The sequence below is a fragment of the Chiloscyllium punctatum genome, chromosome 38 (genome assembly GCF_047496795.1).
Source record: "Chiloscyllium punctatum isolate Juve2018m chromosome 38, sChiPun1.3, whole genome shotgun sequence".
Taxonomy (NCBI): Eukaryota; Metazoa; Chordata; class Chondrichthyes; order Orectolobiformes; family Hemiscylliidae; genus Chiloscyllium; species Chiloscyllium punctatum.
In genome coordinates, this window is record NC_092776.1 from 23,169,864 (window position 1) to 23,195,835 (window position 25,972).

A 25,972-nucleotide genomic window follows, 5' to 3' on the forward strand; every position below is an offset into this window, starting at 1 on the left:
GGAAACAGGCCCTTCGGCCCAACAAGTCCACACCAATCCGCCAAAGCGCAACCCACCCATACCCCTACATTTACCCCTTACCTAACACTACCGGCAATTTAGCATGGCCAATTCACCTGACCTGCACATCTTTGGACTGTGGGAGGAAACCAGAGCACCCGGAGGAAACCCACGCAGACACGGGGAGAACGTGCAAACTCCACACAGTCGCCTGAGGTGGGAATTGAACCTGGTTCTCTGGCGCTGTGAGGCAGCAGTGCTAACGACTGTGCCAAACCACTGTGCCACTGTGCCGCCCACAACTCTGTAACAACTCTGTAATTTTGGATGGCTTGTCAGGTCATTTCAAGAGAATTTGGAGTTAACCACATGATACAGTGTCTTGAAAAGGTCAAACTGAATAAGGCAGTGGATTTATTTTCCTAAAGGGCATTGGTGAGGCAGGTGGGTTTTTCACAACAATCATTTGGATTAATGATCACATTGTCAGGGTTTTAATTCAAGTTTTGTTTTATTAATCAAATTTAAATTTTCTGAGCTATGATGATGGATGTAGGGTTTGTGCCTCAATCATTAGTTTAGGTCTTTAGAAACTAGACTAATAACACCATCATTGTGCTACAGTATAGAATCATACTGTCTGTGTGGCTGGTTCAGTGGAGTCTCTGGTCAATGGTAACCCCCTGGATTCTTAGGGGGAGCATTCATTGATGGTAATGCCATTGAATTTCAAGGGAAGGTGCTGTCTTGGTGGAAGCAGTAATCGGCTGTCACTTCTGTCATGCCAATGTTGCCTGCTATAAAACACAATCAATCTGAATGTTGTCTTTTTTTATTCATTTGTGGGATGTGGGTGTTGCTGGTGGCCACCATTTAAGGCCTGTTCCTAGTTGCCATTGAGAAGGTGGTAGGAAGCTGCCTTCTTGAATTGCTGCAATCCATCTGCTGAGGCATCCACCCTCAATACCACTAGGGAGGAATTCCAAGATTTTGACTGAGCAACAGTGATGGAATGGTAATATATATCCAAGTCAGGATGGTGAGTGCTTTGGAGGGGAACTTGAAGGTGGTGGTGTTCCCGTCTGCTGCATTTGTCTTTCTCGATGAAAATGGTCATAGGTATGGAAGCTGCTGTCTGAGGATCTCTGGTGAATTCCTGCAGTGCATCTTGCACTGCTGCTACTGACTGCCGGTGTTGGAAGGAGTGAATGCTTGTGGATGTCGTGCCAATCCAGCAGCTACATTGTCCTGGATGATGTCAAGCTTATTGAGTGTTGTTGGGGCTGCATTCATTCAACCAGGTGGGAAGCATTCCATCACACTATTGACTTGTGCCTTGTAGATGGTGGACAGAATTCGGGAAGTCATGAGGTTAGTTATTCAGCACAGTATTCCTAGCCTCTGATCTGTTCTAGTAGCCACTGTACTTATATGATGAGTCTAGTCAAGTTTCTGGTCAATGGTAACGCTCCCCCCCCCCCCCCCACCCCCCTTCCCCGGATGTTGATAGTGGGGGATTTAGTGATGGTAACATGATTGAATGTCAAGGGGCAGTGGTTAGATTGTCTCTTATTGATGATGTGTCATCGCCTGACATTTATGTGGCGGGAATGTTACTTGCCACTTGGCAGCCCAAGTTTAGATATTGTCCACATCTTGTTGCATTTGAATGTGAACTGCTTCAATATTTGAAGAGTTGTGAATGGTGCTGAACATTGCGAACTTCTGACCCTATGATGGAGGGAAGATCATTGATGAAGCAGCTGAAGATGGTAGGGCCTAGGACACTACCCTGCGGAACTCCTACAGGTCTTGCATTCATGGCAGCCACAATTCATTAGCTGAAGATTTGTCAATGGAACTGAATGCCATTCAGTTACCAACACGTGTTCCTGCTTTTGATGTAAAGTTGGAGGAAAGGTCATTGATGAAACAACTATAGATGATTGGAACTTGAACACTATTCTGACTAACTCCTGGAGCAATATCCCAAGAGTAAGATGAATAGCCTCCTTCCTTTTTTCACTAGTTATGACTCCAACCAATGTGGAATTTGCTTTGATTCCTTTTGTTACAATTTTGCTAGGGCTTCTTGATGCAACTTAGGGATTGATGCTGCCTTGATTTGAAAGGCAGTCACTGTCATCTCATTTCTGGGTCTATCTTGTGTGTCTATGTTTGCAACAAGCCTGCAATGAATTCACGGCTGCATGGATTTAATGGAACACAAACTGAGCATCAGAGGGCAGATCCTTGGTGAGCAAGTACCACTTGATAGCAATCACAGTTTCCACCTCTTTGATGAATGAGAATGGACTGATGGAGTGTTACTGTTTAAGAGTACAGCTAAGGGTCAAGCAAACTGTGCTGGGACTGGAGCTCCATGTGGGTGAGGCTGGGTATGGACAGTTGGTTTTGTTCTGTAAAGTAGATGAGTAAATCTGCTAGCTTCTTGGTCATTTCTTTGTTTGTCAATACTGGATTTGTTTTTATTTCCAGATCTTTTATTCAAATTCTCAAATTGCAATTGTGGTATTTGAATTGACATTGTTTGCATTATTTGCTCAGGCCTCTTTAGCACTAACATCATAACATTCAGGGTTATGGGCCAAGTGCTGCAAAATTGATTTAGAATAGTTTTTTAATGGTGCAGGCTCAATGGGCTGATGGGCCTCTTCTGCACTGATTGATTCCATGTTACAAATCCAATAATGAAACCACCAAGCCAGGGGTTTCCAAAGTGGGGGTGGGGGTCACAAGCTAAACCTTTGGAGACATTAGATCCAAGACAGTAATGACTGATGTGGAGTTCATACCAAGTTACACAGCTCCTACTCTACAGGCCCTTACTCTGACAAAGCCTCAAAATAGGTTGCAATTTAATATTGCTTTCTAATTCTGTCGTTTTTTTGGAAAAATTGATGAACAGTGATTTCTGTTATCAGGAAAAGGGGAATATATAATCCATCTCTAAAATTTCAATGTGTGATTTGCTAACTTTGGAGACCCTGTTGTAATTTATAAATACTGATAATTATCAAGAGAGTAAATAATCATGAAATAATTTTCTAAAGAACATTGGGGAAAGTTTGCACTGTAGTACCATACCTATTCAGAACAAGAGAGGGCATTTTGGACGAATTATGGTTGTGATAATGTTATAACGATGAATTAGGGAAGTAAGGCTACAGAGCGAAAAGAGCTTGCAAAGCACTGTCATGCTTCACCTTGGCAAGCACAGAATTCTAATCGTTCTAAATCCTTAACAAATATGACGCACCTTACATTTTTTCGTGTAAGGGTAACAGCTGTGAAAATGACTCCATTCTCAGCAGTTTTTGTATGTTTTGCAGAGGTCATACATTGAAAATAGCAGCACTGATGGCAACTCCACCCCCCCTGTGCTTTTCTGATGTTGCTGTTCAAGAATGTGTTGTTGTGTCATTGAAGGGGCAGGACAACGGAGAGCAGCGGAATTTGTATTCACTGCATAGCAGCTGTGAATGGTTATTTCAGCAGGGCAGAATCCACACAGGGAATGCAGAGTAATTCCTGACGAGCAGAAGCACTCAGACCCTGCTTCAGGCTGTCAGAACTGCTTAGAGCTGCTGTGCAAACTAACTACTGTACGCAGTAACCAGGGATATTATATCACTGGTGCCTGATCAAAAAGTGCATTTAGATGCAAACCTAGTTTCACAGTTTTTACTGGAGTTACTGCTGATGAAATGGTCATGGTGAACGAAAAAGGTACAACGTTAATATTTCTTGTTTAATTCCAGGACTGTTGTTACTTTGGTATTTAATCATCTATAAACCTTTTGTCTTGAGAAGAACTAAGTAATTTTAATATTCTTCATTACGTTGTACTGTATAAACATGTTTAATTCTGTTTTGAAAACTGTGTACTTCATCAATCCATATGATTTAGGGACCCTCCCTTCTTGAAGCATTTACTAAAATTTATAACTTTAATTAACAGTGCCTCTAGAGAATCGGTTATATTGTGTGCATGTCGCTCACCGACTGTATTATAACAAACTTACATCTGGAATGCGACGAGTTTGCTGTTTTGACTTGAGGTTCAATAGTAGAATTGTACAGTGTGTTTACTCAGTGTGAGAAACTCCCCCAAAATAGCACGGAAAATACAACTTGCACAACCGACTGGAACACAGAGGTATTTGCTGCTTTAACGTTCTTAACGTGTTGAATGTAAAGCTCGTTTAAATGATGTTAGGGTACTTCTTAAAACAAACAAGAGTCCATTTGCTCGCACTTCCTTTGTTGAGAGTTGGAAGGAATTCCTGAATACGGATGGAAAATATTCCTGGAAATGGATGGAAGGATATGTGAATTAGGAAGCTATCAGTTTGCCTTTTGATATCAGAGACTTTAAAGTTTCGAGATGTAAAATTGCTAGGGAATATTGAATGAGATGTCATTAGGAATAACAGTGGCCTTATTTCCACAAAGCTGCTGTAGCAATAAACGTGTTATTAACAAGCTTGGGCTGTCTTAACTCGCAATTCATTGCACCTATTGCAAATAAAGGACGTTCAGATTTTGAAAAAATGGCTTTAACAAAGTAATGTTTAAAATCGCTTTGCAAGAAACTGTTTGCTGTGCTGACAAATCAAAGAATCAGGCAAGGACACTGCACACAGTGAGGCCATTTGACCCATCATGAATGTGTAGAAACTTTCTGTTAGTTTTCCTTCCTTGTCCTTCCTCATTAGGCTTGCAACTATTTCCCCTTCAACAGATTTTTTATTAAGGCAGATATTAGTCATTTGATGTTGTGGCTCTTGTACATACCAGAGGTCAGGAAATTCCGGAATGTTTTACTTCTCAGTTGATGAGGTGTCAAATCCATTGCCATCCCAATACTAGTTGGCAGAGCTGGAGCCGTTTTGTAAATAAGTTAGCTGAATAATTTCTCTTAGTAGCCAAACAAACCAAATAGAATCATAGTCATAGAGATGTACAGCATGAAACCAGACCCTTCGGTCCAACGCGTCCATGCTGACCAGATATCCTAACCCAATCTAGTCCCACCTGCCAGCACCCGGCTCATATCCCTCCAAACCCTTCCTATTCATATACCCATCTAAATGCCTCTTAATTGTTGCAATTGTACCAGCCTCCACCACTTCCTCTGGCAGCTCATTCCATACGTGTACCACCCTCTGAGTGAAAAAGTTGCCCCTTAGGTCTCTTTTATATCTTTCCCCTCTCACCCTAAACCTATGCCCTCTAGTTCTGGACTCCCCAACCCGAGGGAAAATACTTTGTCTATTTACCCGATCCATGCCCCTCATAATTTTGTAAATCTCTATAAGGTCACCCCTCATCCTCCAATGCTCCAGGGAAAACAGCCCCAACCTGTTCAGCCTCTCCCTATAGCTCAAGTCCTCCAACCCTGGCAACATCCTTGTAAATCTTTTCTGAACCCTTTCAAGTTTCACAACATCTTTCCGATAGGAAGGAGACAAGGATTGCATGCAATATTCCAATAGTGGCCTAACAAACGTCCTGTGAAGCCGCAACATGACCTCCCAACTCCTGTACTCAATACTCTGACCAATAAAGGAAAGCATACCAAACACCTTCTTCACTGTTCTATCTACCTGCCACTCCACTTTCAAGGAGCTATGAACATGCACTCCAAGGTCTCTTTGTTCATCAACACTACCTAGGACCTTACCATTAAGTGTATAAGATCTGCTAAGATTTGCTTTCCCAAAATGCAGCATCTCGCATTTAGCTGAATTAAACTCCACTTCTCAGCCCATTGGCCCATCTGGTCAAGATCCTATTGTAATCTGAGGTATCCCTCTTTGCTGTCCACTACACCTCCAATTTTGGTGTCATCTGTTACTAACTTTACCTCTTACACTCGCATTCAACCTTTTTGGTGAGGAGCAACAATTTGCATTTTTGAACCGCCTTTAGAGCAGAGAAGTGTCCTACAGCCCTTGACTAAACAATTTGGAAGAAAATAAGTGCTGAACTTGAAGACAATACTAAAGTGGTCAGGGGTTCAAACAAATAAGTGTATTTTAAGGACGATCTTAAAGCATGAAAGAGAAGTCGACATGACTGACAGTTTACAGTAGTAATTTTAGAACGCAGTACCAAGTTGGCTACAAGACAGGGTTACTGTTTGTAGGGCAAAGGGTGTAGGCTGTAAATGGCCTCACATCAGCTTAATTCCTGGTCTCATCTTGAAAGGCCAAGGTAGAGTTCCTTCCCAAACTTGTTGGAAATGGCGACAATAGCAGGTAGGCAAAAGGTGAGGACTACAGATGCTGGAAACCAGAGTTTAGATTAGAGTGTGCTGGAAAAGCACAGCAGGTCAGGCAGCATCCGAGAAGCAGGAAAATCGATGTTTTGGGAAAAAGTCCAGATAGCCAGGCAGGAGAAGCCACCAACATCGACCAAAAGAACTTTGCTGGTACACAGCTGAGTTGCTGAAGGAGGAAAGGTTGGAATTAGGGGAATGAATGTCTTTGTCATCAGAGGTGGCGAGAGGTGTGTTTGGGATGGTGTATCCTTGACAGATAAAGTCCACAATTAAGGCTGTGTGTTGGTTAAAACAGTAGGTAGGCTCTAATATCATGATCCAAGCACAACCACCACCCTTAAACAAGGGCCACATCAGTTTCTGGAAGCGTTCTTCTTGCTTGTCTAAAACAGCAAGTTAAGACCAGAATCTGTGCTAAGTTTCACCTGCCTGTTTCTGAAAAACATGAGCAGGATATTGCAATCCAATTCTGTCCTTTTTGGAATAATCTAGGAGCAGTCATTGTTGTTCTCAAGAAAACAGAAATATATCTATATATCTGAAATTTCACCACGTTATACACTAACTTTGAAGGCTCCATTGTAATTGATAAGAGCAAATAATTATCAGGAGAGTAAATAATCATGAAATAATTTTCTAAAGATCAATGTATTGATAGCCTTTCTGACAGTTTTAGAGACTGTGTGAAACCAGGAGCCCTGTTTATTGATCTCCAGACATTAATTTTCCGATAACTCTGCAGAAGAAACCCAATCCAATTTATTGTTTGATTCTCAGACAGAGATCCTCTGTGAGAGTCTGTAGGTATTGTTGATAATATATCAGACTGTCCTTGACAAATTCCTAAGATTGTTTTCATTGCTCAGAGGGTGATTTGACTGAGGTGCACAACATTATAAAGAAATGGCATATTGTAGATGGAAACAACTTGTTTCAATGACTAAAGGGTCCAAACTATCAGGCCATAGGTGTAAAAAACAAGAGATTTAGGCAATAGAACAAGAAAACCATCTCAACAGTAAATGGTGAGGCTGCAGAATGCATTACAGGGTTTAGTGATTGAAACAGTGATTATATCAATGTTAAATAATAGATTAGATGTACACTGATAAAGAAATATACAGAGATATTGGAACAGAACTCTTGGGTTAAGGCCACAGCTCTTACTAGTGAAGAACACTCGCATGGTTGTAGGTGCTGATTTCAACATTGTAATTTCTATGTAATTGTGTAATTCCTTTATAAGCAATGGAACTCTGAAAATGGTTTTAAGGTTTTGTAGTCATTGTTTTTCCTTGCTTTACATGTTTAATATTCTACTATTCACCTTGTCTTTTCTGAAAAGGTTATCAACAATCTTTTTTTGAGTGATAGAGGTATACAGCAGGGAAACAGACCCTTCGGTTCAACACGTCCATGCTGACCAGATATCCTAAATAAATCTAGTACCATTTGCCAGCATTTGTCCCATATCCCTCCTTATTCATATACCCACCCAGATGCCTTTTAAATATTGTAATTGTGCCAGCCTCCACCAATTCCTCTGGCAGCTCATTCCATACACTCACCACCCTCTGCGTGAAAAAGTTGCCCCTTAGGTCCCTTTTAACTGTTTCCCCTCTTCCCTTAAGCCTATGCCGTCTGGTTTTTGACTCTTTCTCCCCCCGCCACACACAGACACATATATACCAGGGAAAAGACCTTGTCTATTTACCCTATGCCAATCAGCACTCTTCTCTCATACATGATCTGTATAGATTTCCCTTTACTTTCCTATTTCTTGTGAGAGTTCTAATGAGTGCAAAATGAAAAGCTTTGACGAAACATGTCTTTTTTCAGCAGTACTCAAATTCTGTATGGGTGAATGATTTTTTTTTCTTCCTATTACCAGTATGTCAGTTGCATGCAAGACTTGGCAGTGTTGCCTGTTAATTCACTAGAAGCCAACTATAACTGAAGCATGTATAAGTCTTTTGTAATACAAGAAGAGTAAAATAAACTGAGGTTGTGAAAGGGAAAGCATGAACTTTTACAGGAGCTCAGGAAGTTACAAGGCATCTAAGTAGCATTGATTAAATGTTAACGAATTTGGAGGATGTGGTTTTGAAAGTGTCCAATCACTGTTGCATGCTGGTTGACACTGTAAATTGATCTCACTCCTTTACTGTCCTGAAAAAACTGCTATTATCACCCATTCCTTAAAAATAATACACTTTACCCCCATGCGCTTAAAAGTGTTAGGTTTGAGGCTCCAAAGCTGTTTCCCACTGGAAAACTGTTGTCACGCCACATTGTGCGACTGGGTGGCAGAGTGAGAATTATGAAGCGTTTTCATGATTTTTCAAAAGCTTTTCAGTCCCATCATTTCAGCCCCACTTCATAGCCATTAACCCAACAGCAACATCCTTTTTCTCTCCAAAATCAATGAACTGTTGTTACTTTTGACAGTCTCTGACCAAGTTGTACTTTGCATCCTTTACCTTCTCAATATTCCTGAAACCAGTTAGTCATAGAATCATTACAGCGCTCCCTCAGTGAGGTAAAAATAATGACTGCAGATGCTGGAAACTAGATTCTGGACTAGTGGTGCTGGAAGAGCACAGCAGTCCAGGCAGCATCCAAGTAGCTTCGAAATCGACGTTTCGGGCAAAAGCCCTTCATCAGGCCTTGCTTCTGTTGTACAGCTCTTTGTTCACTCCCACTCTTACCTCTTAGATTATTGCCACATTCAATTTTTTTTATTGCTGCTGCAATAGCCTCCCTCCCCAGCCCCTTCCCAAGGGATGTATAACTAGCTCTGCCTCTTCCTCATCTTGTTTTCAGTCATGAAGTAAATGTGAACTTTTTAACACCAGTAAATGTGCAATGTTAATCTAATTAAATCCTTTGTCATAGCATTCCATTCTTCTAAAAATAACCAAAACACAACAGCTGTTTTGTGGAGGGCAAGACTAACAATTTGCGCTGCATTGCTTTATCTCATCATCAGTGACTCATTTTGTGGTTAGTTTCTGCACCACCTTCCAGTGACTGATCATGCCCAAGGTTATTGATTAATTGTTTCATGGAAAAACAGAATCTCAAAACTTCTAACTATAATGAAAAAAATTGGAATTCTCTGCAATGCAAACAAAATTTGATTTCTTAAAAAAATTGTTTTTGGAATGTGGATAATGCTCGAAGAGCTGTATTTATTACCCATCTCTTGTTACCCTGAGAGGGCAGTGTGAGCCTTGTCATTGAACTACTACAATCCTTTTGGCAATGGTGCTCTTAGAGAGGAGTTAGCTACGATTTCAGAATAATGTGTCACTTGGAGAGCACCACTGCAGTGGAGTATTGAACAATTACTGGTGGAGGTGAATATGGAGACCAGTGACAGGAATGCTGTTAAGAAAGCTTTTCTAGCAATTTGAATAACTGTTTTGCAGCACCAAATTTGTTATATCATATAGGTCCTTTTGTGCAGCGGGCACATGTGGTAACTGAAAGGGATTGGTCCAGGCTCTGGGTATCTACTAACTCAGTTGGCTGGACAGCTAGTTTGCAATGTGGAGTGATGCCAACAGTGCAAGTTTGATTTCTGTACCTGGTGAGGTCACAAGGTTGAGTGTCATCACACCTTCTCAACCTTGCCTGAGGTTTGGTGACCCTCAGTCGAATGTGTGTGGCACTGGAAAAGCACAGCAGCTCAGGCAGCATCCGAGGAGCAGGAGAGTTGATGTTTTGGGCATAAGCCCCCACTGGCTGCCCAAGGTATGGCCTATCAGATATACTGCATCTCACCAGTACAATACCTTCATAGGTTGTAAATACTGAGAAGGACAAGAGTAACAATGTTCAAATTTCCCTCCAAGTGACATACTGTTCTGATGAAGGGCTTATACCCAAAATGTCGACTATCCTGATCATTGGGTGCTGCCTGACCTGCTGTGCTTTTCCAGCACCACACATTCTCGGCACTGATCTCCAGCATCTGCAGTTTTAACTTCTCCTCTGTGTGGTAACCCTCAGGTTAAAATCACCACCAGCTGTCTCTCTCTCTCTCTAACGAGTGAGCAGCTCTATGGTCTAATAGGACTACAGCGACTTTATCTTTACTTGGTCCAGACATGAACCAATGGATTGCCACATGGCCAGACAGCTTAGAAAAGTACTGTTGCAGATTTAAGTCTTGAAGATGGTGCCTGAGGGAGCTAAAAGGTGAGTTGTTTCTTTTAGTGTACTCAGTATGTTGGCGTGATCTTGTGGCCACTGTGTTTATGAAGCTGATCCTGTTAGATTTACTGACCGGTGATGGACCCCAAGATGTTGATAATGGAGATTTGGAAATACTAGTGCCATTGAAGATCAAGTGGAGATGAATAAGCCTCTTTTCCTTTGAGTTGGTCATTACCTGGTCCTTATGTGGTGCAAATGTAGCCTGTGTGATGTAGGTTTGTAGTATATAGTTATTACTTGGCAACTTGGATTCAACAGTGGAGAAAAAAACATTTCACTTTCAGTTCTGTGAAGCTTGTGATTTTTAACAAAGTTTGAAAAGGCAATGAACCAAACACAGCTTTCCAGCAAAGCATATGACTTAAGTTAAATTAATTGATCAGAAACCTGGGAAGTTAATTGCTAAATGCTTACGGGTCTCCAAACTGTCTCAGTTGGAAAGAAGTATCCAGGCCATCAGGGCTGAAAAGAAGTCTTACATTGTTTCAGCAGTCTAAGAAAAAAGGCTGAAGGGAGTCATTTGAGGAAGAAATTAAGAAGTGAAGATAGCAGTATTACTTTCCTGGGATTGAGTAATTGTAAAAGATATTTCTGGGCAAATGCTTGAATCTTTATTTTTACTGTTTATGTTAGACTATTACTAAGTTGATTTACGTAACTTTGTATTTTTTGGTTTACTTGTGTTCATTTGTTCAAAGAATATTGACAGTCTCTGAACATATTCAGTGACTGACCATCATGATAACCAAACTGCAGGAATAAGATTTATGATCGATGAATCTGAGTTCAGTCTGAGATCTGACTTGTCTACTTATTACCATTAGCTGCGATCCCACTAAGAATTAGAATTCCTACAGCGTGGAAACAGGCCCTTCGGCCCAACAAGTCCACACTGAACCTCCGAAGAACAACCCACCCAGACCCATTCCCCTACTACTCAACGTTTGCCCCAGACTAATGCACCTAACCTACAAATCCCTGAACACTGTGGGCGATTTAGCATGGCCAATTCACTTAACCTGCACTTCTTTGGATTGTGGGAGGAAGCCGGAGCACCCGGAGGAAACCTATGCAGACACTGGGAGAATGTGCAAACTCCACACAGACCATCGCCAGAGCGGGAACCAAATGCGGGTTCCTGGCGCTGTGAGGCAGCAGTGCTAACCACTGAGCCACTGTGCTGCCCCTCCTTGTCATTTTTCATTATTGAAGTTCTGCCATAGGTTGGTATGTTGGCTGTTTTGACTATTAATACAGTTGCAAATGGAGCCGACCACAATGAAATTGTCAGCGATACGCCCACTACTGATGTTAAAAGGCAGCAAAGATCATTGACAAAGCAGCTGAAGATGTGTGGGCCGAGACACTTTCCTGAAGATCTCCTGCAGATATCACTGCAGATTGGCAGCCCTGTCAGATAATGCATGTTTTAACTGATCACTTCCTCATTTTGAATGCAGTTTGCATTCTCTCTCAGTGATTAGTTAAAAAAATTCAAATAGCCAAAATACATCATCCATTTCTATCAGTTCTAACAAAGTTTCTTTTTATAAATTTCAATGTTATCTTAGCACTAAATCATTTCATGAACATTTCAGTTCTTCTTTTGTGCTTCAATTAGCACATGTCTAAAGATATTAGTTACTGATTAGGGACACAGGCAGCATATTTTCTGGTCGTTTCCTGTTTATTCTCAAAACTACGGCTTTATCATTGTTATTTGGCTGTCCAGTGCCTAAATTACATTTAGTTTGGCTTTGTGTTTACTTGGTTAAAATATTTTAAAATTTCTTTTACACATTTAGATTGTCTGGTTATCAAAGACTGAGAATCAATGCTGGTGACAAGAACATTTGAATAGGAAAGGGAGAATCAAATCTGTTCTCAATCAAGGGTTCAAATTTAAATGAAGTAAATTCTGAAGGGATATGTCATAAATTAATCACAGTACAGAGAGATTGTGGAAAATATCAAAGAAATAATTGTTACAATACAAAACGAACCCCAGGAAATGTGACCATCCTAAAGGAGATGAGACTAGAAACGATTGTCTTTACATCACTGCTTGTGGGTCGGAAAGAACAGGATTGCTACCTCCAGATATGACAAAGTATTGACTAAACTCTTCTGCATAGAGTTTGCACATTCTCTCCATGTCTGCGTGGGATTCCTCCGGGTGCTCCGGTTTCCTGCCACAATCCAAAGATGTGCAGGTTAGGTGAATTGGCCATGCTAAATTGCCCATAGTATAGGGTGCATCAGTTGGAGGGAAAAGGGGTTTGGGTGGGTTACTCTTCGGAGGGTCGGTGTGGACTTGTTGGGCCAAAGGCTCTGTTTCCACACTGTAGGGAATATAATCTTTTAAAAAATCTCCATATATCGCTCATTATCTGTCCGCTCTACACACCACCACTCTCCAATCTTGTAATTTCTTGAACATAGTTTGCTCCTCAGCAGCAAAACTCTGTGGGACATTTGGAACACCCATTCTGCTGTGTTTCTCAACAGTCACCAAGCACAGAGCTCACATCCAGTCTAATATCCAAGCGAAAAGGTCCACTTGTGCAGTTAAGCAATTATGGTCAAAAGGTAAGAGACAATATCAGACTAAATTAAAAAGTTGTCAGAAATACAAAGGAAAGTCAAATTCCAATGGACTGAGAGAGCAATGACAAAGCAGCAGCAAGTTAAGATAATATAAGAGTTGTAAATGGGCAAAATGGGGTATCAAAGGTATCACAACAAAAGTCTTCATAAATATATTAAGAGCATGGTGAAGGGGAACATGGACCTGTTAAGGGACAGGTAGATGTGATATGATAACAAACATTCATCAGGTATTAAATAAACCCTTGTATCTTCACTGTAGAGATGATAAAGAGATATAAGAGAAAATAAAGTTGTGCTGAAGAAACAGGCTTAACACAGTGGTGCCCCTATGTACAAACATAAAGATCCAATCATCAACAAAATGGTGAAGCTTATTTACCTCTATTTAAAAAAAAGTTCCTAAGTTGCAGGAATCAAGAACTACGTTGTTCTTTCTCCGCCCATTCCAAAAGTTTTCTCTTGAACATTCCTTTCAGTAATCCACAGTGTCTTCGGAGGATTTCCCACCACTGTGATTAACCTTGAGCTGTGTCTGCCCAATTTCCACACTTCTGCCTTCACACCTTCTCTTCACTCTTAGAATAATGATAGGGTCTCCCTGATCCTCACTTTCTACCCCACTAGCATCCACACACAAATGATCATAAGCCACCATGTCCAGTGGGATACTACTATCAAACACAATTCCCATCCCCTTCCTTGTCAGCACTTCACAGGGAGCATTTCCTCCAGGACACATTGGTCCACTGTTCCTCTACTTTCAATGCCTCCCCACAGCACCTTCCCATATGATCACAGAGGTTGCAACACTTGCTGTTCCCTCTTCAACATCTAACCCCCATGCCCCAGGCCCTGTTATGACATGGAATGCTTTCATCACAGCCAACCCATTTTCACCAACATGTTTCCCCCATACTTTCTTTCACTGTCATTCTCTCTCTGGGCTCCATTTCCGTCTATCTGTTCACTCCTTTTTCCTCCCCCACCCCTCCCCTGTCTTCAGCATGTATACCACCTTTTCTAACTACTATCAGATCAGAAGGGTCACTGGACCTGAAACATTAGCTCTGCCTTCTCTCCACAGAGCTACCAGACATACTGAGTTACTCCAGCAGTTTCTCATTTTGGCGTTCCATCATCTATAGTTGTTTGTTTATTTTACTGTTTGCTAGGTATGTTTTTGGATTGATACCCTTATAAATTGGATTTATAAGAAGTTGCTTCTTATTTATGCCAGTCTGATTCTTTCAGAACTTCTCCTATTGTCACTGAGCCATTAAATTCAGTCTGAAAGTGTAAAGTATGATTTATCTCGAGCAACTGCTACCATTAGTCAAAATAACTGAATTTGAGTACATCTGTTAATGATCTAGTTCAGGATGAAATATATACACAAGAGTCAGTACAAGATGTAAAGCTCAGGCTATTTCACATAGCTTCACATGGCATTGTCATTAAGTGCCATCAATTTTCAGCTGCTATATTGTTTGTTGTGATGATGAATAGGTCTAGACAGCAGCAAATATAAACCGGGTCAAATTGCATCTTCTAAGGTGAGTATTACTGAAGATGGAAGCATTTAGTAGCAAAGATCAAACACAATTAATTTATGGTGCTTCTCAATTTTACTCTAAATACAAAAGAATAATTGCTGCAAACAGACAAATCGGTCAGTACCTGTGAAAAGTCTAACAAAAAGTTTCAAACATGAGACAGCAGTGTTGCATGTGCAATTTAGTTTTAATATCTTCCAAGAACCCATATATTTGCAGCATTGTTCCTGAAACATAAATCCAATGAAGATCCTAAGATTTGGGTTGGATATGAGCAAGAGGGGTTAGAGCCAACGGGTCTGTGTTGGGTCAGTGGCATGCAAAACGTCCAGCTTCCCTGTGGATCACTGTCATGCAAAAAGGAGATGAGGCTGAAATAAACTGAGTTGCGGAGAAGAATCATACTGTACTTAAAATGTTAACTTTGTTTCTCCCGCCACGGTTGTGGCCTGACCCACTGAGTTTCTCCAGCACTTTGTTTTATTTCAGATATTTCCTCCAGCATCTGCTTTTATGAAAGAGATGGTTTTGATGAGATGACATTGTCCACTGTTGAAAACTAAAGTACCAATGCCATTCCAATGTATGGGAGGCTGGAAAAGTGAAGAGGTACAGTACTTGAGGAAGATAAACCTACAGGATTACACATTGGCCTCCAACAGTCTGGAAGATTGAATGCCATTGCAATTCTACTAATTAGAAGACCTTGAGAACTTCATAGGTGGTCCTATTGGTTTTGGACTAAATAAGAGTCAACAGCAACTACTGTATTTTACTCTCTGTCACTCTGTCTGTAAGCAGGTCCCCAAAATGTGCCCTGGTTGATATTGCTGCTTCCTATTTCATTCAAATATCCTAAGCCCAGAAACCAACTGAGAGCAAGACCATTTCAGTCAGACTGATTTTGATTCCTGTTCTACCGTAACTTTAACTGTGGATGCCACTGTAAGTCTTTAGGCAATATATTTGAAAGCATCATTTGTATTCCACTCTTAAAGCTTGAGGCAACCGAGCCTTGGACATAGTAAAGGGGAATAACAAAACTGATTCTTCCATGTCAGGAGGAGAGCCAGAGAGCAACTTGATAAGCTCTGCGTCTTCAGTCTCTTAAAAGAATATTTTAGTGGATAGTTATAAGGAACTTTATCTTCAGAGAGAGTAAATACAAAAACATTTTCATATTGACAGGAGCAGTGGGAAAAGAAGGCACTTGTCCACCATTGCATAGTATTATTGTGATTAGTAACGGGTTCATGTTGCTAAGATTTACTGATATCAGGATACTGTACTAGAAAACAGCAATATGCTATAATGAAAATTGTTATTCTGAAATGCAAATGGACCAGATTTGTCTCCTCACCTAGTTTCTCTTGTGATTTTGTGGACATAACTGTACCTAAGAATGCTTAAGTTTACATTAAGAATAAGTGTCACTACCTGTTTCTCTCATATTAAATGGCAGAAGAAATTATCTTAACTTTTAAGGAAGGATTCTTTGTTTTTAGCTGAATGTTTCAATCTCCCACACAAAAGCAGAAGTTCCTGGGAAAGCTCAGCAGGTCTGGCAGCAACTCTGCAGAGAAATCAAAGTTAATGTTTCGGGTCCAGTGACCCTTCCTCAGAGGTCTTATGCAAAATATTAACTTTGATTTCTCTTCACAAATGCTGAAAGAACTGCTGGGCTTTTCCAGCAAATTCTTGTTTCTTGTTTTTGTTTCTGATTTACAGCATTCCCAGTTCCTTCGGTTTTAATCTCCTTCCTTTTGTGGTTGCTCATTGTTTTTGTTGTATCTGGATACTGTAATTTGAATGCTTTCTACATTATTTATCTTCACTCTCTGGGTTGAACTTTGGTTGATTTAGAATGAGCTTCCCTCCCTTCCCTATTCTGTTTCCCTGGCGATACAACTAGGCACTTGTTTGATACCTCTGTCATGGGCTCTATCAAAACAGTCCATATGATATCATACTCAAAAATAAAATCAACTCTAAAACTTTGTGCAGATGACTGAATAAATAATGGGTGGGGAGAAAACACTTTTCCATTTACGGACACTCCCTGTTGCAAATACTATTGCAAACTGAACAGGCTGTTGGAAATTTGGAAAAAACTATTTTGGGCTGAATTTTACGGCATTAAGGTGGCTGGAATGGAGACAAAGAGTTTGTAAAATAATGGGAAACTATGACCATAATGCCTTGTTGGCATGAGAATTGCCAAACAGTGGACAGCAGGTAGATTTGGTGCCTGGCCCAGAGTCTGGCAATCTGGCACAATTAAAGGCACTCAGTCACTCACTCACTCATTAAAATTGACTAACTCATTTCTGGACCTCCCTTCCTAACAGCATTGCAAGTATTCCAACACAACATGAGCTTCTGGAGTATTGAAGCTGCTCCCATCCAGGCAAATGGAGAGGATTCCACCACACTCCTAACTTTATCCTTTGTGAATTCCTAGCTTCTGAACTATTCTTGCTGTCACAGTATTTGTATGATTTCAATTTTGCTCAGACTCCTTGATGTTGTACTTGGTCGAATGATGTCAAGAGCAGTCACTGTCTCTTCACCTCTGGAGTCTGATGCCTTTGCCTGCATTTGGACCGAACTGTAATGAAGTCAGAAGTTGTGCAGCCCTGACAGAACCCAAACTGAGTATCAGTAAGAAGGTTATTATTCTGCATGTGTCACTTGATAGCACTGTTGATGACAACTTCCATCACTTTGTTGAAGATTGAGAGTGGATGGATGAGTTGGGTTTGATTAATCCTGCTTTTTGTGGATTGGACATATGTGGGCAATTTTCCACATTGTTGGGCACATTTTTGATATCCCATGGAGTGAATTGCATTAGTTGAATTGATTGAGACTGGTATCTGTGAAGTGGGGAGCTCAGGAGGAGACTGAGACAAAGCCATCATCCACTCAGCAAATCTGGCTGAAGGTGGCTACAAATGCATTAGCCTTGTCTTTTGCATTGTTGTGATGGACTCCCCCACTCTTTGAAGATAGTTTAGCTCCATATAAACTTGCTTTTTCTGCTGTTTGGCATACGTATAGTCCTGTGTTGTACCTTCACTGGGATGACACCTCATTTTAGATATGCTTCTGACATGCCCTCCTGCATTCTTCTTTGAACCAGAGTTGAGCTTGTGGTTTGATGGCAGTGGTAGAGAGAGAGACACATTGGACCATGGCATTATAGATTGTAGTTTAATAGAATTTTGTTGATGCAGATGGCCCCACAGTGCCTCATGGATACCCAGTTTGAGTCCTTAGAACTGTCTAAAATCTGTCCTCTCTAGCAAAGGGGTAATGCCATTGAACATGATGGAAGGTATCCCAGAATGAAGATGGGACTTTATCTGCTCAAGGCCCATTCGATGGTCACTCCTACTTATGATGTCATGGACAGATGCATCTGAGAAAAGTCAGTGTCAAGGGATTTCTCTCTTTTATTGTTTCCATCACCACCACTTCAAAGAGCCAAATGGCCTAATTCAACTCTTATGTGCTGTGTTCCTATGTCCTATGTTCCAATGTCCCATTGCTCAAAAAGGAACCATTTAATGGTCTGGAAGTAAATTGGCAGGAATTGCCTTTCATGCAACAGCTCATGGTACATTAGAACTGGAGACTTCCTGGCCCAAAGAAGTAGCTACAGATATAAACAGCAGACTCTTGTCACCCGAATTACTCCTTGGAGAGGTTTCCTATCTGTCCACGGAGCCCACTGCCTTCCAGTTTGTTTACATACCTGTTTGCGGACAACACCATTTTGACACATCCTCAAGATCTCTGATCAGTGTCACCCATCTCTCCTAATACTGCTAGAGTTTTAACTGATCTTCTGATGAGGCTGGCCACATGCAGGAGTCTGCCCAACAGCCTTAGGATCCAGTGATCCCATTACTGGCCAGTGTGGGCTCAGGAGCTGCTTTTTAACTCTGAAGCTGGAGTCTGGATACCTGAAGTAAAATTCAGCACTTTGTTTCCTCTCAGGTACAGCCCCTCTGAAGTACACCTTGTCCATTATGAATCCATTTGGAATAACATCCATCAATACACACAGTTTAATAAATAAATGAAAAATACCAGACTTAATACCAAATACTTTTTAAACATGAAATAAAATCAGTGTTGGAAATACTCACAGGTCAGGCATAAACTGTGGAGAGAGAAACAGAATTGATATTTTGGATCAATGTCGTTGTCAGAATCTTTTTTGGAAATAAAGAGGTCTAGTCTTCTCAATTATTTTCACATTTTTAAAACATTTTCCCTCAAACGACAGATTTTTCCAAGTTTTGTACGATACAACTATTACTTACTGAATTAGTTTATTCCTATTTAGTATGTTCTTTACTATGGACTTACGCTTAACCTAACTTTTGCAATATATTTCTTTATAGCATCAGGAAGTTCTTACCTTAAATTGACAAATCTGACTACCCTGGTAGACTTCCCATTGTCTCTGCCTGCTCCTACCCAACCGAGCTTATCTGCTCATACCTTGATACCGTCCTGTCCCCCTTGGTCCAGGAACTCCCCACACATATTCAGTACAGCACCCACGTCCTGCATCTCCTTCATGATCTTTGGTTCCCTGGCCCCCATTGCCTCATCTTCACTGTGGACATCCAGTCCCTGTACATGTCCGTCCGCCATGGTGAAGGCCTCCAAGCCCTCCATTTCATCGTCTCCCACCAACCCAACCAGTACCTCTCCGCCGACACACTCATTCGATTAGCTGAACTGGTCCTCACCCTCAACAACTTCTCCTTCAAATCCTCCCACTTCGTCCGGACCAAAGGCATAGCCCAATGCTGTCCATGCTGGATCATCTCAGACACCTCCCTCCCCTTCCTGGACCTCTCCATCTCCATTTCCGGCGATGACTCAACACCGAGATCCATTTCAAATCCACAGACTCCCACAGCTATCTGGACTACACCTAGTCCCTCGTCCTGTAAAAATGCTATCCCTTATTCCCGATTCCTCCATCTCGGCCACATCTGCTTCCAGGAGGATCAATTCCACTCCCGAACATTCCAGATGGCCTCCTACTTCAAAGACCACAATTTCCCCTTCTATTGTTGACGTGGTCAACAATGCACTCCAGCACATCTTCTCCACTTCCTGCACTTCCGCCTGAACCCTACCCCTCCAAATTAAAAAAAAGACCGAACCCTTTCAGATCCTCACCTTCCATCCACCAATCTCTAGAACCAATGCATCATCCTCTGCCATTTCCATCACCTACAGTCAGATCCCACCACCAGAGATATATTTTCCTCCCCACTCCTTTCAGCATTCTGCAGAGACCATTTCCTTTGCTACTCCCTCATTAGATTCACGCTACACCTCCCCCCCCCCCCCCCCCCCCCAACCAACGTACCTTCCAATCCCAGTACCTTCCTTTGTCACCACAAGTGGTGTAAAACCTGTGCCCACACCACCCCATTCATCTCCATCCAAGGCCCCAAAGGATCCTTCCACATCCGGCAGAGATTTTCCTGCACATCCAAACACCTCACCTACTGTGTCCATTGCTCTCGTTGTGGTCTCTGCTACATTGGGGAGGCAGGACTCTAATTTGTGGAACGGTTCAGGGAACATCTCTGGGACACATGCACTAAACAACCCCACAACCCTGTGGCGAACCACTTCAATTCTCCCTCCCTCTCTGCCGAGGTAATGCAAGTATTGGGCTACCTCCACTGCCAAATCCAAGCCACCTGACACCTGGAGGAAGAGCACCTCATCTTCCTCCTTGGGATCCTCCAACCATAAGGCATCAACATCGATTTCACCAGTTTCCTTATCTGCCCTCTCCCCCACCTTATCCCAGATCCAACCCTCCAACACAGCACTGCTGTCTTAGACTGTCCTCCCACTCTATCTTCCTTTCATCCACTCCATCTCCCGCTCCAACCTATCACCATCACCATCACCCCCACCTTCACCTACCTATCGCCCTCCAAGCTACCTTCCACCCCTCCAGCCCCACCCTCCTTCCATTTATCTTCAGCCCCTTTGCCTCACCCCCCCATTTTCAATGAGGTGTATGCCTGAAATGTTGATTCTCCTGTTCCTCGGATGTTACCTGACCTGCTGTGCTTTTTCAGCGCCACACCTTTGACTCTGGATGTTCAATCAATTAACTCTCTTTTTTAAAAAAAATAAGAGAACTTCAATTGTGTCTGTTTTCATAAGCTAGAGATTTTCAATCAACCCACAATTCAGACACATTATGACACATGTCTGTAGTAGATGAGACTTGAAATTCACTTCTATTACTTAATTGTTAAACAGTTTGGTCAAGTCCATGATTTCTCTAAGGAGATTATTATTTGACTTTATACTCATTGACATTGAGTGATTGTCCAATGTACATTCACACTGTCTGATGTGAAAGCTCAAATTTGATTCATATGTGAAAGTTTTTAAGAACCTGAGACTTGTGCTCAATTGTTATTTCTATCTGTTTATTCATTTCTTAACATCTGACTGGTCAGTTGATTCCATGGCCCATTGAGTTTGTGTAAGCATCTGTCTCAATTGTAATAATAATGTAATTCCTGTTTTTTCTCTCATGAGGAACAGTACAGCTATTTACTTTAACACATGCCTTTGTTCCATGCAGTTTCAACTATCTCAAGAAGACTTCCATTATGTAGCTACCACATGACTGAGTAATTGGTCAGGTTATATTTCCAACACCACAAGTTCTGTGATTTACAGCCAATGCACTGGATAAAATTGCCTTCAGATGCAGCATAAAATAAAACAAGAGTATTCATGGAAGGAGAATTGTTAGTCCCGGTTTTCCTTTTGGAGATTAGGGAAGTTAATCTTATATACAGTTGCCACAGTCATTTTGCGTGCTTGATGCCCTTCAGTCATGTGGATTGAGAATTGTAGGCGGTAAACCAAGAAGCAGAACACACTTACTTACATTATATTTAAATAATCGTAAAGTTGGCGAATGAAAGAAAGTTTAAGGGAGGGAGATAAAGAGAAAAACAGAAAAAAAACTAAAATACGATGAATGTTTTAAAAATAAGTAATATTAATTTTCTTCTGAGGTGATAAGATTCCATACATTTTAAACATTTTTTTGAGGACGGTGGAGGTTGTTTCTAATAATTATTACCTTGTCATCCACTATAATATTAAAAGCTTGCTGAAGGAGCTGTCTTAGCTTTTTCAGCCGTTGTTAAAATAAAGCAAATAGACAGTTCACCTAAGTCCATGACATTACATTATTATTGTCTGGCTTCCACTGTCAAAGATAAAACATCATGCCATGTAGGGATGTGGGGTATTACTAACAGTAACTTCCAGGTTTCTGTACTTCACTGTGCATGTGTGGATGCCAGATGTTGCTGTTGGGTTTAACAAGTTGTCCTATCGTAGCACGCTCCATCCTCCATACATGACTAATGTGATCGTAAACATTACTGCACAATTTGTCATGGAGAATAATACAGCCATGTTTTAAGACTGGAGACATGTATGCCATGGGACCTTTCAGGAATTAATGTTAGAGCCATGGCCTTTTCTGATGGATGTAAGTGACTTGAAATTGGAAATATTGTTTTGAGGTAAATGGTACTGTTGTACTACTGTGTGAGAAATGTAGTAAATAATTAGGAGGATGATAACCAACTACACGAACATGAATCTGCTTTGGTGAGTGGACAAACAAATGGCTGATAAAACTTAATGTAAATTAAATTGAGGGTGGCACAGTAGCTCAGTGGTTAGCACTGCTGCTTCACAGCACCAGGGACCCAGGTTTGATTCCAGCCTCAGGTGACTGTCTGTGTGGAGTTTGCACATTCTCCCTGTGTCCAGGTGCTCCGGTTTCCTCCCAGTCTAAAGATGTGCAGGTTAGGTGAATTGACCATGCTAAATTGCCCATAGTGTAAAGGTGCATTAGTCACAGGGAAATGGGTCTGGGTGGGTTACTCTTCGGAGGGTCGGTGTGGACTTATTGGGCCGAAGGGCTTGTTTCCACATTGTAGGGAATCTAATCTAAACCAGTTTGAAATGATGCAGTTTGGGAAGAACAGCATAGTGATGCAGTACAAACTATCTTTTTGGAATTTGAAGTAGATGCAAGACCAGAGGGAGCTGAGGATGAATATTCACAGATTTCTGAATCTATCAGAGGATGTTGATACACAGTTGGTTGGTTGGATAGTTCAGTTGGCTGGATGCCTGTTTTGTGAATGTAGAGTGTTGCCAACAGCATGGATTCAAATCCAGCACCAGTCAAGGTTACCATGAAGGACATCCCTTCTCAAACTTGCCCCTCACTTGAGGTATGGTGATCCTCGAGTTAAACTACCACCAGTTGTCTCTTTCTAATGAGAGAGTAGCCCAGTGCTCCACTAGGACTATGGCTACTTTCCCTTACTAATTTTCTGAGAGCTCCTTGATGCCACACTCTGCCAAATTCAGCCTTTTTATAGATGATATCAATACTGTCCTCAAATGCATGTTTTTAATCACAAGGTGCTGGAGAAGGCAACTCTGGATATAGGTTTGCTTGCTGAGCTGGAAGGTTCATTTTCAGATGTTTCATTGCCATACTAGGTAACATCTTCAGAGAGCCTCCAAATGCAGCACTGGTGGTGTAGCCCGCTTTCTATTTATATGTTTGAATTTCCTAGGGTTGGTGATGTCATTTCCTGTGGTGACATCATTTTCTATGGTGGTCATTTCCTGTTCTTTTTCTCAGGGGTGGTAAATGCGATCCAAGTTAATCTGTTTGTTGATAGAGTTCTGGTTAGAATGCCAAGCTTCTAGGAATTCTCATGCATGTCACAGTTTGGCTCATCCTAGGATGGATGTTGTCCTAGTTGAAGTAGTGTCATTTCATCCATATGTAAGGATACTAGTGAGGGTGGTCATGTCTTTTTGTGGCTAGTTGATGTTCATGTATCCTGGTGACTAGTTTTCTGCCTGTTTGTCCAATGTAGTGTTTGTTACAGTTCTTGCAAGGTAGTTTGTAAATGGTGATGACACGTCTGAAAACAGACCTTCCAGCTCAGCAAGCAATCCTACATCCAGAACCTCAACCTGAGCTATAAATCTTCTCAAAACTCGCTAAGAGAAATCTCTCTAAATTTAAAACCATTGTTGCTCCCACAATCTGCAGAAACAGATCCAAAGTATTGAAGAGAGTGTTGCTGCATGAGTTCTTAATGCAATTTTATTTTAAAAATACAATTTAAGAGAAAACAAGACCACTGAGATTATGCTGTCAGCTTCCTGCAGACAAGTGATTAATGCTCATGTGAAACATTCTGTTGTCATTATTGGAACTATGGTGTTCACTCTTCTCAATATATGGCCTTAATTGTACCAAAATCAGCTAACTGTCAATTTTAGCAAGTTTCATGAAGGATTCTCTCCCTGAGTTATAGATGGCTTCCTTATACTATTTTCCACAACTCACTTATTAACACTGCAACATGTCTGTATGGTATCCCAGTATCATTTCTGTTGCCAGAGAAGGACGTGCTGGGATTCCTTGCACCAGTGCCATTTTCAAAGTCCAAGTGAAGCACGCCCACTAGGAGCTGCCCTTCAATAGTGCGTACAGTGGGAGGGGAACCAAAAAATGCACTGGGGCATGACGGTTGCACAGATGATAGTTTATTGCAAACATAAGGGCACATTTGTAAATGTATTACCTTTTTAAGAACCAAGTTTCACAGTTTACCTACCCTTAGCATGATTCCATCTCTGAAGCCTGTGTAAGAGAGTCAATCTTTCCTCCATGCCAAGTGTAGCCTAGCATCATCTCATTGATTAATATGAAAGTATCATATACTGGAATGTCTGCAAATGGTTGAAAATGTACACTTTTATTCAACAACAGTCGAAGTAAAGAAAAATTAACAAAGTTGCATTTCCATCTGGGAACAGGCAGGGACCACTTCCCTTTTGAGCAGCAACATATTTGCAGTCAACAGGTGATCACTATACCCAACTCACGTCTCATGGAACCGAATGTGAATTAAGCCCTATTCAGTTTGTTATGCCTAACATTGCACTGCTCTGTCATGCAGAAGATAATATTCCTTCTGTTCAATATTCTCATCTTTTTCTTTGGAAGACTGCAGCAATCTCCAATTCTTCAGAGTTTAGCACATGTCTGGAGTGTACTGCAAGTTTCCAGATCAATCCAAGCATCAGAACAGTAAGTTCTGCAGGCAAGTCATCTGCTTTGTGGTCGTCCTGGTCAAAGGATGGGCAATATTCTGTCTCTGTCAGAGGCTGTGCAACAGAGTCATTACGCATGGTTTCTGAAAGTAATCCTTGGGATCCAGTAATTATCCTTGTAAGGCACCTGTCCCTTGAAATTAAGCAGGAGCATGAGCATTCTTAAGTCATAGAGTCATAGAGATGTACAGCATGGAAACAGACCCTTCGGTCCAACCCGTTCATGCCGACCAGATATCCCAACCCAATCTAGTCCCACCTGCCAGCACCTGGCCCATATCCCTCCAAACCCTTCCTGTTCATATACCCATCCAAATGCCTATTAAATATTGCAATTGTACCAGCCTCCACCACATCCTCTGGCAGCTCATTCCATACACGTACCACCCTCTTGAGTGAAAACGTTGCCCCTCTCACCCCAAACCTATGCCCTCTAGTTCTGGACTCCCCAGCCCCAGGGAAAAGACTTTGTCTATTTATCCTATCCATGCTCCTCATAATTTTGTAAACCTCTATAAGGTCACCCCTTAGCCTCCGACGCTCCAGGGAAAACAGCCCCAACCTATTCAGCCTCTCTCTATTCAGATCCTCCAACCCTGGCAACATCCTTGTAAATCCTTTCTGAACCCTTTCAAGTTTCACAACATCTTTCCGGTAGGAAGGAGACCAGAATTGCATGCAATATTCCAACAGTGGCCTAACCAATGTCCTGTACAGCTGCAACAAGATCTCCCAACTCCTGTACTCAATACTCTGACCAATAAAGGAAAGCATACAAAACTCCTTCTTCACTATCCTATCTACCTGCGACTCCACTTTCAAGGAGCTATGAACCTGCACTCCCAGGTCTCTTTGTTCAGCAACACTCCCTAGGACCTTACCATTAAGTGTATAAGTCCTGCTAAGATTTGCTTTCCCAAAATGTAGCACCTTGCATTTATCTGAATTAAACTCCATCTGCCACTTCTCAGCCCATTGGCTCATCTGATTAAAATCCTGTTGTAAACTGAGGTAACCTTCTTCGCTGTCCACTACACCTCCA

The 25,972-nt window shown here is 41.5% G+C and overlaps 1 protein-coding gene across 1 annotated transcript in view; it reads left to right on the plus strand.

Moving 5' to 3' along the window:
* The first annotated feature begins 3,511 nt into the window (after window positions 1–3,511).
* Window positions 3,512–25,972, plus strand: part of ablim1b (actin binding LIM protein 1b) — a 254,903-nt gene continuing 232,442 nt past the window's right edge. Inside the window, exon 1 of the mRNA XM_072557362.1 lies at window positions 3,512–3,750. Within this exon, the coding sequence (XP_072413463.1) occupies window positions 3,729–3,750 (22 nt within the window). The 5' untranslated portion in view covers window positions 3,512–3,728. The remainder of the gene's footprint in view (window positions 3,751–25,972) is intronic.